Below are 27,281 nucleotides of genomic sequence, written 5' to 3'. Positions count from 1 at the left end.
TGATCGTTAGTCGCCCTGTGTGTGTATCCAAGTGATCGTTACTCGCCCTGTGTGTGTATCCTAGTGATCGTTACTCGCCCTGTGTGTATCCTAGTGATCGTTAGTCGCCCTGTGTGTGTATCCTAGTGATCGTTACTCGCCCTGTGTGTGTATCCAAGTGATCGTTACTCGCCCTGTGTGTATCCAAGTGATCGTTACTCGCCCTGTGTGTGTATCCTAGTGATCGTTACTCGCCCTGTGTGTATCCTAGTGATCGTTACTCGCCCTGTGTGTCCCCAAGTGATCTTTAGTCGCCCTGTGTGTGTATCCTAGTGATCGTTACTCGCCCTGTGTGTGTATATTACAACTCATATTATTACCTGTTTTCTTTCTCTCTACATTGTTGTGAAGGACCCGTCAGTCAGCATTTCACTGTTAGTCTACACCTGTTGTTTACCAAGCATTTCACTGTTAGTCTACACCTGTTGTTTACCAAGAATCTGACAAATACAATTTGATTTGCTAAGGCTTTATTAAAAGGTGAATGACCTGGATACCTATGCTGAGGTTAGCAAGTCAAGTCACCATCAGACCAGAGTACGCCTGGAACTAGTCAACAAGGCAGAGATAAAATGACTCAGTTGATACAACAATACTTAAAAACAACTTAAATAACTAAATATACACAGGAGACGGTTGTGCTACAAATCTCATTAAGACCATGGAATGCTTTCATTTAATCCCTCTTTAACTAGTCAACACCAGGGTTGTGGTTAGAGGACAGCTGTTTGTTAAGTCAAATAATATCAGCATCTTCTTTCAAACGGACAAACGAGCAGAAAACCACAAACCATTTCAGTTTCCTTTTCAAGTCTAGATATGCAAAACAAAAAGGCACAGCAGGTGTGTTTGTGTGTCGTCGTGGTTACTGGGAGACTGTAGAGTTGGAGTTTTTGGCGCGGGCCGCCAGTTTCTGCCGCAGCTCTCTGATGTTCTGCATCAACTCCCTCTCTCTGCAGTCCAGCTCCCCTCGACCCCGGTCCAGAGAGACTGAGAAAACAAGACACCACAGGACTCTACTGTATGGATGTACACTCAGCAAGATTAGTGGGCACACTGAATAATGTCTTGGTAGATGAGAATTCTGTTGATATTTTCTTCTGGAGTACAGACCTGTAGAAACAGTGAATGTAGATTTGTTTCTATTGGTATTGACTACATTTGTTTATTCCAGGTGTAACTCTGTTTTTGGTCGCACTGCTTTGCTTTATCTTGGCCAGGTCGCAGTTGTAAATAAGAACCTGTTCTCAACTGGTCTACCTGGTTAAATAAAGGTGAAATAAATGTGGTACAGACAGTCAGAAACACTCACAGCAAGTGGAGTCGTCTGAGGTGGACTGGTTGTTTAGACAGATGTTGTTGGGACTGTGACGTTGTTGAGACTGATGAGGACCAGGAGAAGCAACAGAATTGTGAAGCAGGCCACTAGTGGAGCACGGAGACCTGGCTCTCATCTCCCACTGTTGACCTGCCAAAACATACTGTATTAGTCACCAACACCCCATACACGGCCTGCCTTAGAAACACTGAAACCTTCAACATCAACTATTAGCGGAGAGGAACACTAACCTTCAACTATTAGCTGAGAGGAACACTAACCTTCAACTATTAGCGGAGAGGAACACTAACCATCAACTATTAGCGGAGAGGAACACTAACCATCAACTATTAGCGGAGAGGAACACTAACCTTCAACATCAACTATTAGCTTAGAGGAACACTGAAACCTTCAACATCAACTATTAGCTGAGAGGAACACTAACCTTCAACTATTAGCTTAGAGGAACACTGAAACCTTCAACATCAACTATTAGCTGAGAGGAACACTGAACCTTCAACATCAACTATTAGCTTAGAGGAACACTGTAACCTTCAACATCAACTATTAGCTTAGAGGAACACTGACCTTCAACATCAACTATTAGCTTAGAGGAACACTGACCTTCAACATCTTAGAGGAACACTAACCTTCAACTCAACTTTAGCTTAACCTTCAACTCATTAGCTGAGAGGAACACTAACCTTCAACTATTAGCAGACTAACCTTCAACTATTAGCTTAGAGGAACACTAACCTTCAACATCAACTATTAGCTTAACCTTCAACTATTAGCTTAGAGGAACACTAACCTTCAACATCAACTATTAGCTTAGAGGAACACTAACCTGTCAACATCAACTATTAGCTTAGAGGAACACTGAAACCTTCAACATCAACTATTAGCAGGAACACTAACCTTCAACTATTAGCTTAGAGGAACACTAACCTTCAACATCAACTATTAGCTGAGAGGAACACTGACCTTCAACATCAACTATTAGCTTAGAGGAACACTGAACCTTCAACTATTAGCTTAGAGGAACACTAACCTTCAACTATTAGCTTAGAGGAACACTAACCTTCAACTATTAGCTTAGGGGAACACTGTAACCTTCAACTATTAGCTTAGAGAAACACTAACCTTCAACTATTAGCTTAGAGGAACACTGTAACCTTCAACATCAACTATTAGCTTAGATGAACACTGACCTTCAACATCAACTATTAGCTTAGAGGAACACTGATACCTTCAACTATTAGCTTAGAGGAACACTGTAACCTTCAACTATTAGCTTAGAGGAGCACTGAAACCTTCAACTTCAACTATTAGCTGAGAGGAACACTGACCTTCAACATCAACTATTAGCTTAGAGGAACACTAACCTTCAACATCAACTATTAGCTTAGAGGAACACTAACCTTCAACATCAACTATTAGCTTAGAGGAACACTAACCTTCAACATCAACTATTAGCTTAGAGGAACACTAACCTTCAACTATTAGCTTAGAGGAACACTGTAACCTTCAACATCAACTATTAGCTTAGAGGAACACTGACCTTCAACATCAACTATTAGCTTAGAGGAACACTAACCTTCAACATCAACTATTAGCTTAGGGAAACACTGAAACCTTCAACATCAACTATTAGCTTAGGAGAACACTGACCTTCAACATCAACTATTAGCTTAGAGGAACACTAACCATCAACTATTAGCTGAGAGGAATACTAACCTTCAACTATTAGCTGAGAGGAACACTAACCTTCAACATCAACTATTAGCTTAGAGGAACACTAACCTTCAACATCAACTATTAGCTTAGAGGAACACTGACCTTCAACTATTAGCTTAGAGGAACACTGACCTTCAACATCAACTATTAGCTTAGAGGAACACTGACCTTCAACATCAACTATTAGCTTAGAGGAACACTAACCTTCAACATCAACTATTAGCTGAGAGGAACACTAACCTTCAACATCAACTATTAGCTTAGAGGAACACTGAAACCTTCAACATCAACTATTAGCTGAGAGGAACACTAACCTTCAACTATTAGCTTAGAGGAACACTGAAACCTTCAACATCAACTATTAGCTGAGAGGAACACTGACCTTCAACATCAACTATTAGTTTAGAGGAACACTGACCTTCAACATCAACTATTAGCTTAGAGGAACACTGAAACCTTCAACATCAACTATTAGTTTAGAGGAACACTGACCTTCAACATCAACTATTAGCTTAGAGGAACACTGTAACCATCAACTATTAGCTGAGAGGAATACTAACCTTCAACTATTAGCTGAGAGGAACACTAACCTTCAACATCAACTATTAGCTTAGAGGAACACTAACCTTCAACATCAACTATTAGCTTAGAGGAACACTAACCTTCAACATCAACTATTAGCTTAGAGGAACACTAACCTTCAACTATTAGCTTAGAGGAACACTAACCTTCAACATCAACTATTAGCTTAGAGGAACACTAACCTTCAACATCAACTATTAGCTTAGAGGAACACTAACCTTCAACTATTAGCTTAGAGGAACACTAACCTTCAACTATTAGCTTAGAGGAACACTAACCTTCAACTATTAGCTTAGAGGAACACTAACCTTCAACTATTAGCTTAGAGGAACACTGACCTTCAACATCAACTATTAGCTTAGAGGAACACTGACCTTCAACATCAACTATTAGCTTAGAGGAACACTAACCTTCAACATCAACTATTAGCTGAGAGGAACACTAACCTTCAACATCAACTATTAGCTTAGAGGAACACTGACCTTCAACTATTAGCTTAGAGGAACACTAACCTTCAACTATTAGCTTAGAGGAACACTGTAACCTTCAACATCAACTATTAGCTTAGAGGAACACTGACCTTCAACATCAACTATTAGCTCAGAGGAACACTGTAACCTTCAACTATTAGCTGAGAGGAACACTAACCTTCAACTATTAGCTTAGAGGAACACTAACCTTCAACTATTAGCTTAGAGGAACACTAACCTTCAACTATTAGCTTAGAGGAACACTAACCTTCAACTATTAGCTTAGAGGAACACTAACCTTCAACTATTAGCTTAGAGGAACACTAACCTTCAACTATTAGCTTAGAGGAACACTGACCTTCAACATCAACTATTAGCTGAGAGGAACACTGTAACCTTCAACTATTAGCTGAGAGGAACACTGTAACCTTCAACTATTAGCTTAGAGGAACACTAACCTTCAACTATTAGCTTAGAGGAACACTGTAACCTTCAACATCAACTATTAGCTTAGATGAACACTGACCTTCAACATCAACTATTAGCTTAGAGGAACACTGATACCTTCAACTATTAGCTTAGAGCAACACTAATCTTCAACATTAGCTTAGAGGAACACTGTAACCTTCAACATTAGCTTAGAGGAACACTGTAACCTTCAACTATTAGCTTAGAGGAACACTGAAACCTTCAACATCAACTATTAGCTTAGGGGAACACTGAAACCTTCAACTATTAGCTTAGAGGAACACTAACCTTCAACTATTAGCTGAGAGGAACACTGACCTTCAACATCAACTATTAGCTTAGAGGAACACTAACCTTCAACATCAACTATTAGCTTAGAGGAACACTGAAACCTTCAACTATTAGCTTAGAGAAACACTGTAACCTTCAACTATTAGCTTAGAGGAACACTGACCTTCAACATCAACTATTAGCTTAGAGAAACACTGTAACCTTCAACTATTAGCTTAGAGGAACACTGACCTTCAACATCAACTATTAGCTTAGAGGAACACTGTAACCTTCAACATCAACTATTAGCTTAGAGGAACACTGACCTTCAACATCAACTATTAGCTTAGAGGAACACTAACCTTCAACTATTAGCTTAGAGGAACACTGTAACCTTCAACATCAACTATTAGCTTAGAGGAACACTAACCTTCAACTATTAGCTTAGAGGAGCACTGAAACCTTCAACTATTAGCTGAGAGGAACACTGACCTTCAACATCAACTATTAGCTTAGGGGAACACTGAAACCTTCAATATCAACTATTAGCTTAGGGGAACACTGTAACCTTCAACTATTAGCTTAGAGGAACACTAACCTTCAACTATTAGCTTAGAGGAACACTAACCTTCAACATCAACTATTAGCTTAGAGGAACACTGAAACCTTCAACATCAACTATTAGCTGAGAGGAACACTAACCTTCAACTATTAGCTGAGAGGAACACTAACCTTCAACTATTAGCTTAGAGGAACACTAACCTTCAACTATTAGCTTAGAGGAACACTAACCTTCAACTATTAGCTTAGAGGAACACTAACCTTCAACTATTAGCTTAGAGGAACACTGACCTTCAACATCAACTATTAGCTGAGAGGAACACTGTAACCTTCAACTATTAGCTGAGAGGAACACTGTAACCTTCAACTATTAGCTTAGAGGAACACTAACCTTCAACTATTAGCTTAGAGGAACACTGACCTTCAACATCAACTATTAGCTGAGAGGAACACTGTAACCTTCAACTATTAGCTTAGAGGAACACTAACCTTCAACTATTAGCTTAGAGGAACACTGTAACCTTCAACATCAACTATTAGCTTAGAGGAACACTGACCTTCAACATCAACTATTAGCTTAGAGCAACACTAACCTTCAACATTAGCTTAGAGGAACACTGTAACCTTCAACTATTAGCTTAGAGGAACACTGTAACCTTCAACTATTAGCGGAACACTGAAACCTTCAACATCAACTATTAGCTTAGGGGAACACTGAAACCTTCAACTATTAGCTTAGAGGAACACTGTAACCTTCAACTATTAGCTGAGAGGAACACTGACCTTCAACATCAACTATTAGCTTAGAGGAACACTAACCTTCAACATCAACTATTAGCTTAGAGGAACACTGAAACCTTCAACATCAACTATTAGCTTAGGGGAACACTGTAACCTTCAACTATTAGCTTAGAGAAACACTGTAACCTTCAACTATTAGCTTAGAGGAACACTGACCTTCAACATCAACTATTAGCTTAGAGGAACACTGACCTTCAACATCAACTATTAGCTTAGAGGAACACTGATACCTTCAACATTAGCTTAGAGGAACACTGTAACCTTCAACTATTAGCTTAGAGGAACACTGAAACCTTCAACATCAACTATTAGCTTAGGGGAACACTGAAACCTTCAACTATTAGCTTAGAGGAACACTAACCTTCAACTATTAGCTTAGAGGAGCACTGAAACCTTCAACTTCAACTATTAGCTGAGAGGAACACTGACCTTCAACATCAACTATTAGCTTAGGGGAACACTGAAACCTTCAATATCAACTATTAGCTTAGGGGAACACTGCTTAGAGGAACACTGACCTTCAACTATTAGCTTAACACTCAACTATTAGCTTAGAGGAACACTAACCTTCAACTATTAGCTTAGAGGAACACTAACCTTCAACATCAACTATTAGCTTAGAGGAGCACTGAAACCTTCAACATCAACTATTAGCTTAGAGGAACACTAACCTTCAACTATTAGCTTAGAGGAACACTGACCTTCAACATCAACTATTAGCTTAGAGCAACACTAACCTTAGGTGACAGGACTGTAGTGTAGTAGTGTGGGTGGTGGCGTAGAATACTCAGCATACTGCAGATAGATATAGAATGTAGAGGACCTGACTGCCTATTCTCTCCACAACATATATTTCTATGGGGCTGGGCTCACTGAGTGAGTGGTCCTGGCTCCTGCGGAGGTTGTCTCTGTGCTGCTCGTTCTCCTCTTCCTCCTGGCTGAAGAAGACTCTCCTGTTGGCCTCGGCTGTGGCTGTAGCCTGCCTCTGCTCCTCTAGCTGGGCCTTCTGAGACACCACCTCCTCCCACTGAAACGCAGAATGGCTGAATAAACTGCACACCTCCTGCTGAACACACTGCACACCCCCTCCTCCCACTGAACACCACCCCCTCCTCCGCTGAACACACCACCTCCTCCCGCTGAACCCCACCCCTCCTCCACTGAACACACCACCTCCTCCCGCTGAACCCCACCCCCTCCTCCCGCTGAACACTGCACACCTCCCGCTGAACACACCCCCTCCTCCCGCTGAACACACCCCTCCTCCCGCTGAACACCCCCTCCTCCTGCTGAACACCCCCCCTCCTCCCGCTGAACACACCCCCTCCTCCCGCTGAACACACCCCCTCTTCCTGCTGAACACCACCCCCTCCTCCCGCTGAACACCACCCCCTCCTCCCACCATAAATCAATCCTTCAGTTGATCAACAGGTACAGTAACTAACAGGACCCTCCATGACCAACTGTATATACTCTCTACATCACCTACCCTCTGTCCCTCATGACCTACTGTATATACTCTCTACATCATCTCCCCTCCTACCCTCTGTCCCGCTACGTCCTCATGACCTACTGTATATACCCTCTCTACATCATCATCTCTCCCCTACCCTCTGTCCCTCATGACCTACTGTATATACCCTCTACATCTCTCCTCCTACCCTCTGTCCCTCTACGTCCTCATGACCTACTGTATATACCCTCTACATCATCTCTCCTACCCTCTGTCCCTCTACATCCTCATGACCTACTGTATAAACCCTCTACAACATCTCTCCTACCCTGTCCCTCTACGTCCTCATGACCTACTGTATATACCCTCTACATCATCTCTCCTACCCTGTCCCTCTACGTCCTCATGACCTACTGTATATACCCTCTACATCATCTCTCCTACCCTCTGTCCCTCTATGTCCTCATGACCTACTGTATATACCCTCTACATCATCTCTCCTACCCTCATGACCTACTGTATAAACCCTCTACATCATCTCTCCTACCCTCTGTCCCTCTACGTCCTCATGACCTACTGTATATACCCTCTACATCATCTCTCCTACCCTCTGTCCTTCTACATCCTCCATGATGTTAACTAGCTGCTGCTCCTTGGTGAGGGTCTCTCTGTGTAGTCCAGCCAGATGGTGGTAGTGTCTGTCCCGGGCTGCATCCTCCTGGTCTAGACGCCTCATCACCTCAGCCTGCCACTCGGTGTCCACTCCCAGCTGGCCTGCTTCAGCTAAACACTCCTCTAGAACCTGAGATGGGGTGGAGGTCAGTCTCTCTCTCTCTCCAGTCATTGTTCAACAACCCCCTATATTTCAGTCTAGAGCCTGAGATGGGGAGGAGGTCAGTCTCTCTCTCTCTCTCTCTCCAGTCATTGTTCAATAACCCCCTATATTTCAGTCTAGAACCTGAGATGGGGAGGAGGTCAGTCTCTCTCTCTCTCTCCAGTCATTGTTTAATAACCCCCTATATTTCAGTCTAGAACCTAAGACGGGGAGGAGGTCAGTCTCTCTCTCTCTCTCCAGTCATTGTTTAATAACCCCCTATATTTCAGTCTAGAACCTAAGACGGGGAGGAGGTCAGTCTCTCTCTCTCTCTCCAGTCATTGTTTAATAACCCCCTATATTTCAGTCTAGAACCTGAGACGGGGAGGAGGTCAGTCTCTCTCTCTCCAGTCATTGTTTAATAACCCCCTATATTTCAGTCTCTGGAAGTATACAGTAGATGAACGCTCACCTTATTGGTTCCCAGGCTGACGTCAGTGTCGTTGTTAAGGAGGTGTTGGAAGGTGGTCTCCTCAACCTCTGACCTGTGTCTCCTGGTATCCACCTCTGCTCTGACCTCCTGAGTCACACGCACCTGCTCCTTGGCCAGTTGCTACATCACAAGGATTACACGGTGACATCACGGTCTAGACCAGTGAATGAAGACCAAGCCATATTGTAGCTGGACAGCGTTAAAATGGCCAATGTTAAATGACGTGTGGTGTCTTAACTTTATGCTGCACGGAATAGAATGTGAATGACGAGATGGTGTTTGTCTCAGGGGCAGGTCTCTGCACATTGTTGCTGTGATGAGGACAGTCACTGACCTGTTCAAACAGCCGTCTCTGTGCTTCCAGCTCCATCTGTCTGACTTGTATATCCTGTACTGCTGCTGCCGTCTCCTGGTCTCTGGTGTTCATCTGAGCCCAACAAACACACCATACAGTAGAGTACATATAGACACCCCATTATATACAGTAGAGTACATATAGACACCCCATTATATACAGAGTACATATAGACACCCCATTATATACAGTAGAGTACATATAGACACCCCATTATATGCAGTAGAGGACATATAGACACCCCATTATATACAGTAGAGGACATATAGACACCCCATTATATACAGTAGAGGACATATAGACACCCCATTATATACAGTAGAGTACATATAGACACCCCATTATATACAGTAGAGGACATATAGACACCCCATTATATACAGTAGAGGACATATAGACACCCCATTATATACAGTAGAGGACATATAGACACCCCATTATATACAGTAGAGGACATATAGACACCCCATTATATACAGTAGAGGACATATAGACACCCCATTATATGCAGTAGAGGACATATAGACACCCCATTATATGCAGTAGAGGACATATAGACACCCCATTATATGCAGTAGAGGACATATAGACACCCCATTATATGCAGTAGAGGACATATAGACACCCCATTATATGCAGTAGAGGACATATAGACACCCCATTATATGAAGTAGAGGACATATAGACACCCCATTATATGCAGTAGAGGACATATAGACACCCCATTATATGAAGTAGAGGACATATAGACACCCCACTATATGCAGTAGAGGACATATAGACACCCCATTATATGCAGTAGAGGACATATAGACACCCCATTATATGCAGTAGAGGACATATAGACACCCCATTATATGCAGTAGAGGACATATAGACACCCCATTATATGCAGTAGAGGACATATAGACACCCCATTATATGCAGTAGAGGACATATAGACACCCCATTATATGCAGTAGAGGACATATAGACACCCCATTATATGCAGTAGAGGACATATAGACACCCCATTATATGCAGTAGAGGACATATAGATACCCCATTAGACGCAGTAGAGTACATATAGACACCCCATTATATACAGTAGAGTACATATAGACACCCCATTGAGGACATAGACACCCCATTATAGACAGTAGAGGACATATAGACACCATCACATTACACACAAAATAAAAGGATGGAATGAATCTCTTCTTTCAATATTAAATACAGGGAGGTGACTGAAGTGAAAACAGACCTTCCTCTGTATCTGCTCGTCCAGTCTGTGTAGTTCAGTCAGTCTCTGGTCCTGCTGCTGTTTCAGGAAGCGTCTCCTGGCAGCATCCATCAGCTGGAGCTCTTTCACCTTCAACTCACGCTTCATGGCTGTTAACCTGGAGACGCATTACAGACTGTCAGAGAGACTAACCTGGAGACACCGACTGTCAGAGAGACTAACCTGGAGACACATTACAGACTGTCAGAGAGACTAACCTGGAGACACATTACAGACTGTCAGAGAGACTAACCTGGGGACGCATTACAGAATGTCAGAGAGACTAACCTGGGGACGCCTTACAGACTGTCAGAGAGACTAACCTGGAGACACAGACTGTCAGAGAGACTAACCTGGAGACACATTACAGACTGTCAGAGAGACTAACCTGGAGACACCGACTGTCAGAGAGACTAACCTGGAGACACCGACTGTCAGAGAGACTAACCTGGAGACACATTACAGACTGTCAGAGAGACTAACCTGGAGACACCGACTGTCAGAGAGACTAACCTGGAGACACCGACTGTCAGAGAGACTAACCTGGAGACACATTACAGACTGTCAGAGAGACTAACCTGGGGACAGACTGTCAGAGAGACTAACCTGGAGACACATTACAGACTGTCAGAGAGACTAACCTGGAGACACAGACTGTCAGAGAGACTAACCTGGAGACACATTACAGACTGTCAGAGAGACTAACCTGGGGACACAGACTGTCAGAGAGACTAACCTGGAGACGCATTAGACTGTCAGAGAGACTAACCTGGAGACACAGACTGTCAGAGAGACTAACCTGGGGACGCATTACAGACTGTCAGAGAGACTAACCTGGGGACGCATTACCGACTGTCAGAGAGACTAACCTGGGGACACAGACTGTCAGAGACTAACCTGGAGACACATTACAGACTGTCAGAGAGACTAACCTGGGGACGCATTAGACTGTCAGAGAGACTAACCTGGGGACACAGACTGTCAGAGACTAACCTGGAGACACAGACTGTCAGAGAGACTAACCTGGAGACACATTACAGACTGTCAGAGAGACTAACCTGGGGACACATTACCGACTGTCAGAGAGACTAACCTGGGGACACATTACCGACTGTCAGAGAGACTAACCTGGGGACACATTACCGACTGTCAGAGAGACTAACCTGGAGACAGACTGTCAGAGAGACTAACCTGGAGACACATTACAGACTGTCAGAGAGACTAACCTGAGGACACAGACTGTCAGAGAGACTAACCTGGGGACACAGACTGTCAGAGAGACTAACCTGGAGACGCATTAGACTGTCAGAGAGACTAACCTGGAGACAGACTGTCAGAGAGACTAACCTGGGGACGCATTACAGACTGTCAGAGAGACAAACCTGAAGACGCATTACCGACTGTCAGAGAGACTAACCTGGAGACACATTAGACTGTCAGAGAGACTAACCTGGAGACACAGACTGTCAGAGAGACTAACCTGGGGACACATTACAGACTGTCAGAGAGACTAACCTGGAGACACAGACTGTCAGAGAGACTAACCTGGGGACGCATTACAGACTGTCAGAGAGACTAACCTGGGGACACATTACAGACTGTCAGAGAGACTAACCTGGGGACAGACTGTCAGAGAGACTAACCTGGAGACGCATTACAGACTGTCAGAGAGACTAACCTGGGGACACAGACTGTCAGAGAGACTAACCTGGGGACGCATTACAGACTGTCAGAGAGACTAACCTGGGGACACAGACTGTCAGAGAGACTAACCTGGAGACGCATTAGACTGTCAGAGAGACTAACCTGGAGACACAGACTGTCAGAGAGACTAACCTGGGGACGCATTACAGACTGTCAGAGAGACTAACCTGGGGACGCATTAGACTGTCAGAGAGACTAACCTGGGGACACAGACTGTCAGAGACTAACCTGGAGACACATTACAGACTGTCAGAGAGACTAACCTGGGGACGCATTAGACTGTCAGAGAGACTAACCTGGGGACACAGACTGTCAGAGAGACTAACCTGGAGACACAGACTGTCAGAGAGACTAACCTGGGGACACATTACAGACTGTCAGAGAGACTAACCTGGGGACACATTACCGACTGTCAGAGAGACTAACCTGGAGACGCATTACAGACTGTCAGAGAGACTAACCTGGAGACGCATTACCGACTGTCAGAGAGACTAACCTGGAGACACAGACTGTCAGAGAGACTAACCTGGAGACGCATTACAGACTGTCAGAGAGACTAACCTGGAGACACAGACTGTCAGAGAGACTAACCTGGGGACACAGACTGTCAGAGAGACTAACCTGGAGACACAGACTGTCAGAGAGACTAACCTGGAGACACCGACTGTCAGAGAGACTAACCTGGGGACGCATTACAGACTGTCAGAGAGACTAACCTGGAGACGCCGACTGTCAGAGAGACTAACCTGGAGACACAGACTGTCAGAGAGACTAACCTGGAGACACCGACTGTCAGAGAGACTAACCTGGGGACACAGACTGTCAGAGAGACTAACCTGGAGACACAGACTGTCAGAGAGACTAACCTGGAGACACAGACTGTCAGAGACTAACCTGGAGACACAGACTGTCAGAGAGACTAACCTGGAGACACATTACAGACTGTCAGAGAGACTAACCTGGAGACACCGACTGTCAGAGAGACTAACCTGGAGACACATTACAGACTGTCAGAGAGACTAACCTGGGGACACAGACTGTCAGAGAGACTAACCTGGGGACACAGACTGTCAGAGAGACTAACCTGGAGACACATTACAGACTGTCAGAGAGACTAACCTGGAGACACAGACTGTCAGAGAGACTAACCTGGGGACGCATTACAGACTGTCAGAGAGACTAACCTGGGGACACAGACTGTCAGAGAGACTAACCTGGAGACACATTACAGACTGTCAGAGAGACTAACCTGGGGACACAGACTGTCAGAGAGACTAACCTGGAGACGCATTAGACTGTCAGAGAGACTAACCTGGAGACACAGACTGTCAGAGAGACTAACCTGGAGACACATTACAGACTGTCAGAGAGACTAACCTGGGGACGCATTAGACTGTCAGAGAGACTAACCTGGGGACACAGACTGTCAGAGACTAACCTGGAGACACATTACAGACTGTCGAGAGACTAACCTGGGGACGCATTAGACTGTCAGAGAGACTAACCTGGGGACACAGACTGTCAGAGACTAACCTGGAGACACAGACTGTCAGAGAGACTAACCTGGAGACACATTACAGACTGTCAGAGAGACTAACCTGGGGACACATTACCGACTGTCAGAGAGACTAACCTGGGGACACATTACCGACTGTCAGAGAGACTAACCTGGGGACACATTACCGACTGTCAGAGAGACTAACCTGGAGACAGACTGTCAGAGAGACTAACCTGGAGACACATTACAGACTGTCAGAGAGACTAACCTGAGGACACAGACTGTCAGAGAGACTAACCTGGGGACACAGACTGTCAGAGAGACTAACCTGGAGACACATTAGACTGTCAGAGAGACTAACCTGGAGACACAGACTGTCAGAGAGACTAACCTGGGGACGCATTACAGACTGTCAGAGAGACTAACCTGGAGACGCATTACCGACTGTCAGAGAGACTAACCTGGAGACACATTAGACTGTCAGAGAGACTAACCTGGAGACACAGACTGTCAGAGAGACTAACCTGGGGACACAGACTGTCAGAGAGACTAACCTGGAGACACAGACTGTCAGAGAGACTAACCTGGAGACACCGACTGTCAGAGAGACTAACCTGGAGACGCATTAGACTGTCAGAGAGACTAACCTGGAGACACAGACTGTCAGAGAGACTAACCTGGAGACGCATTACAGACTGTCAGAGAGACTAACCTGGGGACACAGACTGTCAGAGAGACTAACCTGGAGACACATTACAGACTGTCAGAGAGACTAACCTGGGGACACAGACTGTCAGAGAGACTAACCTGGAGACGCATTAGACTGTCAGAGAGACTAACCTGGAGACACAGACTGTCAGAGAGACTAACCTGGGGACGCATTACAGACTGTCAGAGAGACTAACCTGGGGACGCATTACCGACTGTCAGAGAGACTAACCTGGGGACACATTAGACTGTCAGAGACTAACCTGGAGACACATTACAGACTGTCAGAGAGACTAACCTGGGGACGCATTAGACTGTCAGAGAGACTAACCTGGGGACACAGACTGTCAGAGACTAACCTGGAGACACAGACTGTCAGAGAGACTAACCTGGAGACACATTACAGACTGTCAGAGAGACTAACCTGGGGACACATTACCGACTGTCAGAGAGACTAACCTGGGGACACATTACCGACTGTCAGAGAGACTAACCTGGGGACACATTACCGACTGTCAGAGAGACTAACCTGGAGACAGACTGTCAGAGAGACTAACCTGGAGACACATTACAGACTGTCAGAGAGACTAACCTGAGGACACAGACTGTCAGAGAGACTAACCTGGGGACACAGACTGTCAGAGAGACTAACCTGGAGACACAGACTGTCAGAGAGACTAACCTGGAGACACCGACTGTCAGAGAGACTAACCTGGGGACGCATTACAGACTGTCAGAGAGACTAACCTGGAGACGCCGACTGTCAGAGAGACTAACCTGGAGACACAGACTGTCAGAGAGACTAACCTGGAGACACCGACTGTCAGAGAGACTAACCTGGGGACACAGACTGTCAGAGAGACTAACCTGGAGACACAGACTGTCAGAGAGACTAACCTGGAGACACAGACTGTCAGAGACTAACCTGGAGACACAGACTGTCAGAGAGACTAACCTGGAGACACATTACAGACTGTCAGAGAGACTAACCTGGAGACACAGACTGTCAGAGAGACTAACCTGGAGACACAGACTGTCAGAGAGACTAACCTGGAGACACAGACTGTCAGAGAGACTAACCTGGAGACACAGACTGTCAGAGAGACTAACCTGGGGACGCATTACAGACTGTCAGAGAGACTAACCTGGAGACGATTTACAGACTGTCAGAGAGACTAACCTGGGGACGCATTACAGACTGTTAGATAAATAAACCTTGGAACAGGGAACTCAAGTCTATTTCAGCTTAATTAGTGAAATCACATTTGATGGGCCTGTACCAAGACATTTATGAGGATCAATAACTATGACATGGGAGTGTCACATTTACCTCCGAATGTTCTTCCTTCTGAGGATCCTGACTGAATACTCCTCCTACATGATGCAGACACAGTTCTGGCTTGGAAAGGGGGGGGGGCTAGTCAAATTATACAACTGAATGTATTCAACTGAAATGTGTCTTCCTCTCTGAAACAGAGAGGTGTGGGCGGCTGCCTTAATCGACATCCACGTCTTCGGCGCCCGGAGAACAGTGGGTTAACTGCCTTGCTCAAGGGATTCGATCTAGCAACCTTTCGGTTACTGACCCAATGCTCTAACCACTCGTCTACCTGCCTGCCCCTACACTCTAACCACTAGGCTACCTGCCTGCCCCTACACTCTAACCACTAGGCTACCTGCCGTCCCTACACTCTAACCACTAGGCTACCTGCCTGTCCCTACACTCTAACCACTAGGCTACCTGCCGTCCCTACACTCTAACCACTAGGCTACCTGCCTGTCCCTACACTCTAACCACTAGGCTACCTGCCGTCCCTCCACTCTAACCACTAGGCTACCTGCCGTCCCTCCACTCTAACCACTAGGCTACCTGCCGTCCCTACACTCTAACCACTAGGCTACCTGCCTGCCCCTACACCCTAACCACTCGTCTACCTGCCTGCCCCTACACTCTAACCACTAAGCTACCTGCCGCCCCTACACTCTAACCACTAGGCTACCTGCCTGCCCCTACACTCTAACCACTAGGCTACCTGCCTGCCCCTACACTCTAACCACTAGGCTACCTGCCTGCCCCTACACTCTAACCACTAGGCTACCTGCCTGCCCCTACACTCTAACCACTAGGCTACCTGCCTGCCCCTACACTCTAACCACTAGGCTACCTGCCTGCCCCTACACTCTAACCACTAAGCTACCTGCCGTCCCTACACTCTAACCACTAGGCTACCTGCCTGCCCCTACACTCTAACCACTAGGCTACCTGCCGCCCCTACACTCTAACCACTAGGCTACCTGCCTGCCCCTACACTCTAACCACTAGGCTACCTGCCTGCCCCTACACTCTAACCACTAGGCTACCTGAATGATTGATGTAGTAATAAATTGGCAGACATAGATGACTGTCTGTCTGTTCTCTGACCTGGTTCTCTGTTCAGCCAGCTTGCTCTCCTCCTGCTGTAGGATGTCCCTGCGTTTCTCCTCAGCCTGCTGCAGTATCTCCTGCTGGGTGTACCATGCCTCGTCCTCAGCCTGCCTCTGAACCGCCTTCGCACGCAGCTCCTGCACCGCCTGCCTGGAGAGACACGCACACATATCTGACACTGTTCTTTGACACAAATACTGAAGGCGGCTTTGACCGAAACGTCCGTGTCAAGCTTTCCCCCTTGCTACTGCAAGAAAAACAGAGATAAGATATTAAGAGTTTGACTTTGTGTGAACCTTATCGTCTTTGCCAGTGTTCTAGAATGCCACAGAAAGGATAAGATGCCAATGATATAATCTGACCTCTCTCTGAGGTAGTCCACTTCCTGTTGGCGTATCCTCTCTCTCTCCTGAGACTGGTACTCCACTATGTAGGTGGGGTACTTGTTGAAGACAGGGTACTGTCCCCTGGTCAGAGGCTGAAAGTCATCCAGCATGTTCCTGGGGTGGATGTCTGCTGGGGTGCTCTCCATCAGCCTGTAGGTCTCCTTTATCACGGAGCTGACGTCCAGGTTGTTACGGTGGTGGAAGAAATACTGGGAGGGAGAGAAAGAAGGAGGCAGGGAGAGAATCAAGGGTGCATTTTCCCTTCGTGAAGAAGAAGGTACATATACTGTAGCTGCAAGCAGCAATGAACAGGGTTCATAGGATGGCAGAAAGGACACCTGGGTAATAGTTATGATATCAACGCCAAACTGAATAGGGTTCATCATGGTAATGTCTCTGATGACCCTAAAAAGTTCCACGTTGATAGGCCCTTGTGGAGTGGATTTACAAAGGATTTAAAATGGACTTCCTGATGTATCAATAACTCAGCCATCTCTTAATTAAGCAAAAACATTTTAAAAATGTTGAATAAAAAAATAAAAAAGGTTAACCTAAAAGTCCCTGACAGCATTAGTGGAAACCAAGACTGTTCTCAGGGCAAGCTTAGTTGTAGCTAAATATGTTAAGAGTCTTATCGGGGAAAATGTATAGTATTTTAGCTAACCCTTAACCAAATGTTCCTAACCTACCATGTTAATTCTCCTAAACTGCTGCGTACGTTCTCTTAACCTGCTGCGAAAAGTCACTTCTTCTAGTCAAACCGGCAGACCTGCCCTGAGAAAGTGTGAATATCCACTCAGTGTGACAGTGCTTTGATGGGTCCTTGAGGAATATGTGTTCAGCATGAGAACAGTCACTTCTTCTAGTCAAAACCGGCAGACCTGCCCTGAGAACAGAGTGAATATCCACTCAGTGTGACAGTGCTTTGATGGGTCCTTGAGGCAAATTTGTTCAGCATGAGAAAAGTCACCTACATACAAAGTTCCAAGCCTCTAGGTCAAGGGGTATTCAACTGGGGGTGAACACATTGTGGATGACCTACCTACAGTAGAAAGGAGGAGAATATCTTTATTCTAATGATGTCAACTGTATTTCTCAACTCCTTATAATGAGCCAATCACACTCATTGGAGCAGCTGACAAAAGGCTTTGAAAAAGCCCTTGCTAATAGACTACCAGTACGACAAGTACCGATGGCTGCTGGTAAGATTTCTGGACATCTTTTTGCCAACACCTGGCTAACCTTTGTTTAACCAGCTAAACAGCTGCTCTTAGGAAAAAGGACACTTCCTCTTGCAATTATAAAATGTGTTGAGGTCAAAATAATGAAACACTATTTACCTAATCTATTCATTTAAAAAAATGTTGATTACTTCTCCTTGACATTATCATTCACCTGATGATAAGACAATAAATGTCGTTCCACTTCATGATTGTGTCCCACTTGTTGTTGATTCTTCACAGAAAAATACAGTTTTAAAACTTTGTTTGAAGCCTGAAATGTGGCAAAAGGTCGCAAAGTTCAAGGGGGCCGAATACTTTCGCAAGGCACTGTATGTTGTCATGACTACTGCGACAGTCTCCGAATTGTATATTAAGGATGAATATTGAAGAACAGAGCATTATTACCATCATTTTAACATTGTTACTCTAGTCTAATGTATTAGTTGTTCACAGCAAAGCTGCATTTTTATAAATACAAAAATATCACAAGCATAGATTGGTAACTTTTTTTTTCTCCAAATTTGGCACAAACAAACTACAGGACTGACTTGATCAAAAAGAATGGTACTCATTGACCTATATGTAGCGAGGTTATAAGCAGTTATAAACCCTCATATCCATCACCCCGTTTGACCTACAGCAGGGGTCTTCAACCTTTTCTTGGCCAGGGACCCCCTCCAGGGACCCATTCCCAGAACCCCTCCCAGGGACCCCCACCAGGGACCCCTTCTCCAGGGACCCCTTCCCCAGGGACCCATTCTCCAGGGACCCTTTCCCCAGGGACCCATTCCCAGAACCTCTCCCAGGGACCCCCATCATACATTAGCAAAAATAATAATAATTAAATGCAATTAAAATTTCAGTCTCTCGATGTGCAAAACTGATAGAGGCATACCCCAAGCGACTTACAGCTGTAATCGCAGCAAAAGGTGGCACTACAAAGTATTAACTTAAGGGGGCTGAATAATTTTGCACGCCCAATTTTTCAGTTTTTGATTTGTTAAAAAAGTTTGAAATATCCAATAAATGTCGTTCCACTTCATGATTGTGTCCCACTTGTTGTTGATTCTTCACAAAAAAATACAGTTTTATATCTTTATGTTTGAAGCCTGAAATGTGGCAAAAGTTTGCAAAGTTCAAGGGGGCCGAATACTTTCGCAAGGCACTGTATATAGTGGCATATAGTCATAACATGAAGTCATATAAAGGGCCTAACCAATGAAAGTGTCCCTTCCCATGGTTTACATAAAACATCTTACCGTAAACCTTCCCATGGTTTACATAAAACCTCTTACCGTAAACCTTCCCATGGTTTATATACAACATCTTACCGTAAACCTTCCCATGGTTTATATAAAACCTCTTACCGTAAACCTTCCCATGGTTTATATAAAACCTCTTACCGTAAACCTTCCCATGGTTTATATAAAACCTCTTACCGTAAACCTTCCCATGGTTTATATAAAACCTCTTACCGTAAACCTTCCCATGGTTTATATACAACATCTTACCGTAAACCTTCCCATGGTTTATATACAACATCTTACCGTAAACCTTCCCATGGTTTATATACAACATCTTACCTCAAACCTTCCCATGGTTTATATAAAACCTCTTACCTCAAACCTTCCCATGGTTTACATAAAACCTCTTACCTCAAAGTCCTCTTTGTGGCTGCAGAGCAGTAGTGGGGCACGGCAGCAGGTAACATATGAGACCACAGATACCAATAAGAAGGCAGGATGGTTAGAGAAGACGTTGTCAAACAGTTTGAGCCACTCATCTCTGGTCAGCACCTCAGAGAACAGAGTCTCTAACAGGGGCCACACATACAGCTGGAGGAGAGAGAGGGGAGATAGAGGTTATTAAAGAGTTTCAGCCACTTTTCTCTGGTCAACATCTCAGAGAAGAGATTCTCTAACAGCGAGTGGAAATGTATCACTGAACGCTTGTTTGTGGGAGCAGATAAAATAACAACCATACAATACTAGTGTCATTATAATACAGTTGTAACGAGAGTTTAAAAAGAGATCTCCTGGTCGTCTCACCTGAGAGGTGACTCCACAGTCGATGAGGTGCTGCAGCAATTCCTTGTCATGGTGAGCCAGAACATTCTCTGCCATGCTCAGTACGTTGAGAGGAGGGTTGGGGAAGTATTCAAACCAGTGCTGGCACCAGTTCACTGCAAAGGACAAACAAAACTGTCAAAACTCTATTTTACAACCAAAGGTACATAAACAAGGTACACTAAAAAGCTAACTGAAAAAGTGACAAATATTCAGCAACGCTAAGTTAGCAAACAGGGCCGACATGAAAGGACAAGTGAAACATGATTCAGTTTCTAGTAGTGTGTATTGTGTATACTGTGTGTGCTGTGTGTATTGTGTATACTGTTTGTACTGTGTGTACAGTGTGTATACTGTATACTGTGTGTACAGTGTGTACAGTGTATACTGTGTGTACAGTACCTATAGTGGTGGCGACCACTTCAAAACAGAGCAGTGGGTTATTCTGGAAGAGCTTGACGAAGGGAAACGCCATCAGAGGGAGGTAGTCGGTCTCTCCAAAGATGGCCGCCCAGTGGGCTAGTGCAGACAACACTCTGTAGGCAGACAAGAGATGGAAATGACAGCACTGTCAGATACACCCATCATGATTCAGGGAAATGACAGCACTGTCAGATACACCCATCATGATTCAGGGAAATGACAGCACTGTCAGATACACCCATCATGATTCAGGGAAATGACAGCACTGTCAGATACACCCATCATGATTCAGGGAAATGACAGCACTGTCAGATACACCCATCATGATTCAGGGAAATGACAGCACTGTCATCATGATTCAGGGAAATGACAGCACTGTCAGATACACCCATCATGATTCAGGGAAATGACAGCACTGTCAGATACACCCATCATGATTCAGGGAAATGACAGCACTGTCAGATACACCCATCATGATTCAGGGAAATGACAGCACTGTCAGATACACCCATCACGATTCATGGAAATGACAGCACTGTCAGATATACCCATCATGATTCATGGAAATGACAGCACTGTCAGATATACCCATCATGATTCAGGGAAATGACAGCACTGTCAGATATACCCATCATGATTCATGGAAATGACAGCACTGTCAGATACACCCATCACAATAATTAATCATCAAGGACGTTTTGATAAAAATTGAAGAACCATTAGCTCCTACTATGAATAATTCCATCTGATCTGAAGGTGCCCAGGCCAACATGCCAGCAGGCCCATAGTGCCAGCCAGGTAAGTATACCGTTGAAGTCCCCGCTGCAGTTTGTGGCTCTTGATGGGGTATCTCTCCTGGATGCTGAGGTAGGCAGAGTGCAGGCCTTTATCGGTCAGACTGCTGAAAGCTGCGTGGTTCTCTGGTAGACGCAGGAGGGACCTCCACACAAACATCCTGACAAATAAAACGCATGATCATCATAATGGAACCCGTTTACTGTAGTGTCTAAAGGAGCACCGTTTACCGTAGTGTCTAAAGGAGCACCGTTTACTGTAGTGTCTAAAGGAGCACCGTTTACCGTAGTGTCTAAAGGAGCACCGTTTACCGTAGTGTCTAAAGGAGCACCATTTACCGTAGTGTCTAAAGGAGCACCGTTTACCGTGGTGTCTAAAGGAGCACCGTTTACCGTAGTGCCTAAAGGAGCACCGTTTACTGTGGTGTCTAAAGGAGCACCGTTTACTGTGGTGTCTAAAGGAGCACCGTTTACTGTGGTGTCTAAAGGAGCACCGTTTACTGTGGTGTCTAAAGGAGCACCGTTTACTGTGGTGTCTAAAGGAGCACCGTTTACTGTGGTGTCTAAAGGAGCACCGTTTACTGTGGTGTCTAAAGGAGCACTGTTTACCGTAGTGTCTAAAGGAGCACCGTTTACTGTGTTGTCTAAAGGAGCACCGTTTACTGTAGTGTCTAAAGGAGCACCGTTTAGTGTCTAAAGGAGCACCGTTTAGTGTCTAAAGGAGCACCGTTTACCGTAGTGTCTAAAGGAGCACCGTTTACCGTAGTGTCTAAAGGAGCACCGTTTACCGTAGTGTCTAACGGAGCACCGTTTACCGTAGTGTCTAACGGAGCACCGTTTACCGTAGTGTCTAAAGGAGCACCGTTTACTGTAGTGTCTAAAGGAGCACCGTTTACCGTAGTGTCTAACGGAGCACCGTTTACCGTAGTGTCTAACGGAGCACCGTTTACCGTAGTGTCTAAAGGAGCACCGTTTACCGTAGTGTCTAAAGGAGCACCGTTTACCGTAGTGTCTAAAGGAGCACCGTTTACCGTAGTGTCTAAAGGAGCGCCGTTTACCGTAGTGCCTAAAGGAGCGCCGTTTACTGTCTAAAGGAGCACCGTTTAGTGTCTAAAGGAGCACCGTTTAGTGTCTAAAGGAGCACCGTTTAGTGTAGTGTCTAAAGGAGCACCGTTTACTGTAGTGTCTAAAGGAGCACCGTTTACCATAGTGTCTAAAGGAGCACCGTTTACCGTAGTGCCTAAAGGAGCACCGTTTAGTGTAGTGTCTAAAGGAGCACATTTGTATGTTGCTGCCCCTCGTTAAAACTGTGACACCTTGGCCCCCGATTCCTGATTTGTAGTTAGTTACCTGTATTTAGCTGGATATTCTCCAAATGCCTTCAGTAATGTCACAAGTCTCTTCTTGTTTAGACCGTCAGGCAGTTCATTCTGAAAAAAAAAAGCCACAAATCAGTTGAATGCCTCACTTGATTCAAAACAACATCATTCAAAATTTGGATGAGGAAAACCAATGGTAAAATCATTAGACAGCTTGGCTCCAGACCAGAGAAGTAAATAAGGGCATGCTATTATACGGTCACTATGAGATTATACCACAAGTATCTATGCTTCTGTCTGCCATGTGTTTCTGCATGCTCTACAGGTGTAGGCTCTTAATTTGAGGCAGTTTGCTACAGAGGGAAAATAATCCTGGAGCAACAGGAAATGTGAATTATAATATTGATTATAATTAATGGACATTTTTTGTAGGGGTCAAAATCGGAAATTTTCAAGGGGAAATTACAAACTTCAGAAGCCTTTTAAAACCTTGAATAGAAGTTTTCATTTCCTGTTGTGCAACAAAAGTAGGATATTCATTGGATCACTCATCTGTACCTCTTTATCCTCTGTCATGGGGACAGCTGGAGGCCTCAGGAATTTGGTCTTGACCCGTCGACCAGGGTTTTTGGCCGGCCGCTGGACCCCTTCTGACTTCACCTTCATTGTCAGAGCGGAACACTCTCCCTCAGACACCACTTTGACCAGGGACGGAGGAGGCTAGGAGAGGATGACGAGTGGCTCAGGGGAAGGCAGAAACATGATGGATGTGTGCTAATCTAAAAACTACACAGATGAAACGAAGCTGCCTGGGTCATTCAGTCAAATTCAAGGACACGTGTCAGATGAACGGCCTTTCTAATCACTCTGATGATTGCTACCTTGTTATAGTCCTGGGTCAGACACTGAACACTGTAGATGTTTAGGCTGCCGTTGTCCATTATCGTGACAATATGGCGTCCGTTGGGACTGATGGTGGCTGAGGTGATGGCGTCATCATGGGATCCGATGTTGAAGAGCAGCTTGCAGGTCTGGATGTTGATGAAACGCATCACACCATCCTGACTCAGCACCCCAAGAGTCTGAAGAACAAAAACTAAATGTTTTCTCATTTTCCAACCACCGAGACAAATAAAGCATGTTCTCCAAAATACCTCAGTAGCAGATAGCATTGACTGTACATTGGCTGCATTTTTTGGCAAGGGTTCTCTTGAAAAAGAGATGTAAAACTCAACGTGACTTCCTTGGTTAAAGGATGAATGAATAGAATGAATGAATACATACCTGGCTGGCCCCACCATCGAAGCTGTCTGGTAGGAACTCCAGCTGTCTGACAGTGCGGACCTTGGGAGGCATCTGGACCACTCTAAGCAGCTGCCTGGTGTCCAGACACCACAGATGGAGAAGGTTGGATCTGCCCCCTGCAGCCAGAATCTTCCCATCACTGTCAAGAGAACACAGATGGTTTTAGGAGGACATCACTGGTACTGAACATCTGCTTTGTTGTTCAGGGCTTATCTGTAATAGTCATAGCCCCACAGACAGACACACTTTTGTATATTAGACTTCCACTTCCACTCAACCGTTCAAAAACACACACACACACACACCGTGTGACAGCAAATGCCTTGTAGTGTATCCTGGGTCCCTCATCAGGAACAGGCAGCTGGTATTTGCAGAATAACGTGTCACTCTCCCAGGCAAAGATGGAGTCATCGTTGAAACAGCTGAGGATGGTGTTCCCCAGAGGAAGAAAGAACACCTAAGAAAAAAATAACACACACAGTTAAAATGAATTTTCACAAATTCAGATATATTGTTTAGAGTTCTACAAAATGTAAAATATAAAAAGGCACTGTGTGAATTTTGCCATTATGTATTCATTGTACTGTCAAATCTGAAAAATGAAATGATTCAGTTGTGTAAATGTGAATGATCTAACCCTCTGTATGCCGACAGACTGGCGGACATTGAGTTTCCTCTTCCTCTGGAAGGTGTCCAGGTCCCAGAGCTGAGCCGTGTCAGCTGATGTACTGATGGCGTAGCGGCCAGAGCCATGGACCGACACGGAGGATACCGCCCCCTCGTGACCCCGCATCCAGCTCACCAGCTGCTTCGTATCTGACGGAATCAAACAATCAATCAATCACTTTTTTGTTCCAATTTGTCAAACACCCAGCAAAAACTCCATTATCTGATGGAATCATTGGTCTTTCAACGTACTGGAAGTTTGGGTATATAGGCCAATACACCACAGAAGATGACTTTACCCTCCTCAATCAGCTAATCAGTTCCTAACCTTTTGGAAAACAATTAAGCAGCAATGTAAGGAGTCAAACCTTTGTCAAAGCACTTGATGGAGTAGTCTGCAAGAGCAACCAAGAATTCCGTTGTTCTGCGCAAGTTGAAGGCCAAGGCAGTGCATGCTTGACCGGTTTTCTGGACAAGTCTAAATCTGGAAAGAGACAGAACAGATATGAGCACGGCCTGCACCAGTAAGAGTATTGCAATGCAATATTGTGGTGTGACATACTGCACCTGTTTCTGGTGATGTCTAATACATAAATATTCCCATGGTGATCTCCAGCCAGGAAAGAGTCCCCTGTAGTGTCAAAGGTGACATGAAGGAAGCGGACTGTTTTGGACTGGTAGGCAGCTGCACTGCGAATCACTGTGACCATGATACTGTTAAAGCAAAAACTGTTATTGTGGTCTACATACAAGATGCACGTCTAGCTGTCAGACAAGAATGCAAAGCACAGCTTCTATTCAAGATATGCAGAAACAGACACTAGCATTCCCCTCTCGTTTACGATCAACAGCCAGGCTTCACTATCACAAGGTGATGGAGACTCAACAAGTGAGTTATGAGCTAACGTTATCCTTTGAAACGACCTACCCAGTATTACTTGGTGTTGGTTTTCGATGCCATACTTTTCCCTCCTCCTTGTTTCCAATGTCGGTCGTTTGCATTTTTTTGATGAGCAGAATTGGGGATATGATACGTTTGGATCTAGCTAGCTAGTGAGTTAGCAGTGGTAACTAATTCACTGTTAATTAGCTAGCCTGAATACCAGCCTATCGTCTGGCGGTCTGTACAGCGCGAAATTTGAAATAACACGTTATTGCTGGTCTCCAATCGCAAGAAGAGCATTCAACACGCATATTATCGAGCAATCAATATCGCGCAAAATTATTTATTGAGTACAAAACTCAAATGAAAGCCATAATATTATAAATCCATTATAAATCTGTCTTCAGTTAGAAAGTTGTCCGCGGTTATCTTGTCGCTTCTTGAATGACGTCACGAATTGGATGTAAACAGTAGCAGGAATTGTGGTTACTGGAGTTCTCTACGATCAAATAGGTTAAATTGGAGGATTGGAGGTTTGAAACCCTCTCTGTGTCGATGTACCACAGTTAAAAACGAATAAATGTGATTGTTCTATAGTCATTACTGCTAATTATAAGGGGGTGCATAACATAGCCATAGGCCATGAAGGTGGACAAGGACCAATGCCGTGCCAAGTTTTGGTTTAGAAAAAAGTATGATAGGTGGACACTTTCTCAAGGTGATCACAATACAATATCAAATGTATCTAGCTAGCTACAGTATTTGACACCTGTCTTATTTTCCTGCACTCTTAGCAACGCGGTTCTAATTATATACACTAGCGTTGCGTTCAATTGTATTGAGACGAAATATCTTAAAGGATCATATTATTAAACAGACTTTCCAAACGTGGGTCTGTTGTAGACCCACTTCCTCTCTGCTGACCTCGTGTCAAAATAAAGGTCCTGCACGTGCACCATATGTGGAGAAAAAATGAATAACTTGTAGGGGACTTTTATTTTGACATTAAGTAAGCAGAGAGGAAGTGGGTCTACAACATACCCACGTTTGGTAAGTTTGTCTCAAATTCCCAAGCCATAATGACCAACCTTCCTGCCCAATGCACAGTAGGTTCAAATGCAATTGTATTTAACTTCTGGCTTCCCACGGAAAGTTTTTGTGCAACCCAATACAATTGAAAGCAATTCTACTGTATGTAAATACTACACCCGCGTTGATAAAAGCACCTACCTTAACCACACAAACAAAAATATCAATGC

At 44.6% G+C, this 27,281-nt stretch overlaps 1 protein-coding gene across 1 annotated transcript; it reads right to left on the bottom strand.

The window, feature by feature from the left end:
* Positions 1 to 496: 496 nt before the first annotated feature.
* On the bottom strand, positions 497 to 26,930 carry tbc1d31 (TBC1 domain family, member 31). Its single transcript, XM_042315691.1, has 22 exons — positions 26,068 to 26,930; positions 25,707 to 25,853; positions 25,508 to 25,623; positions 25,111 to 25,289; positions 24,779 to 24,930; positions 24,453 to 24,612; positions 24,050 to 24,250; positions 23,727 to 23,888; positions 23,200 to 23,279; positions 21,864 to 22,010; positions 21,035 to 21,168; positions 20,615 to 20,748; positions 20,222 to 20,401; positions 17,320 to 17,552; positions 16,955 to 17,107; positions 10,605 to 10,740; positions 9,341 to 9,433; positions 8,986 to 9,126; positions 8,307 to 8,501; positions 7,120 to 7,273; positions 1,352 to 1,507; positions 497 to 1,029 (listed from the first exon to the last, which is right to left on the bottom strand). Exons 1-22 carry the CDS (start codon positions 26,139 to 26,141, stop codon positions 905 to 907), a joined length of 3,252 nt encoding a protein of 1,083 aa, XP_042171625.1. The 5' UTR covers positions 26,142 to 26,930; the 3' UTR covers positions 497 to 904.
* Between the last annotated feature and the right edge of the window lie 351 nt (positions 26,931 to 27,281).

Source organism: Oncorhynchus tshawytscha, unplaced genomic scaffold, assembly GCF_018296145.1.
Source record: "Oncorhynchus tshawytscha isolate Ot180627B unplaced genomic scaffold, Otsh_v2.0 Un_contig_7223_pilon_pilon, whole genome shotgun sequence".
In the NCBI taxonomy this organism is placed as follows: Eukaryota; Metazoa; Chordata; class Actinopteri; order Salmoniformes; family Salmonidae; genus Oncorhynchus; species Oncorhynchus tshawytscha.
Note: the sequence above shows the minus strand (reverse complement) of the source record. Positions and strands in the feature narration are given on the sequence as shown.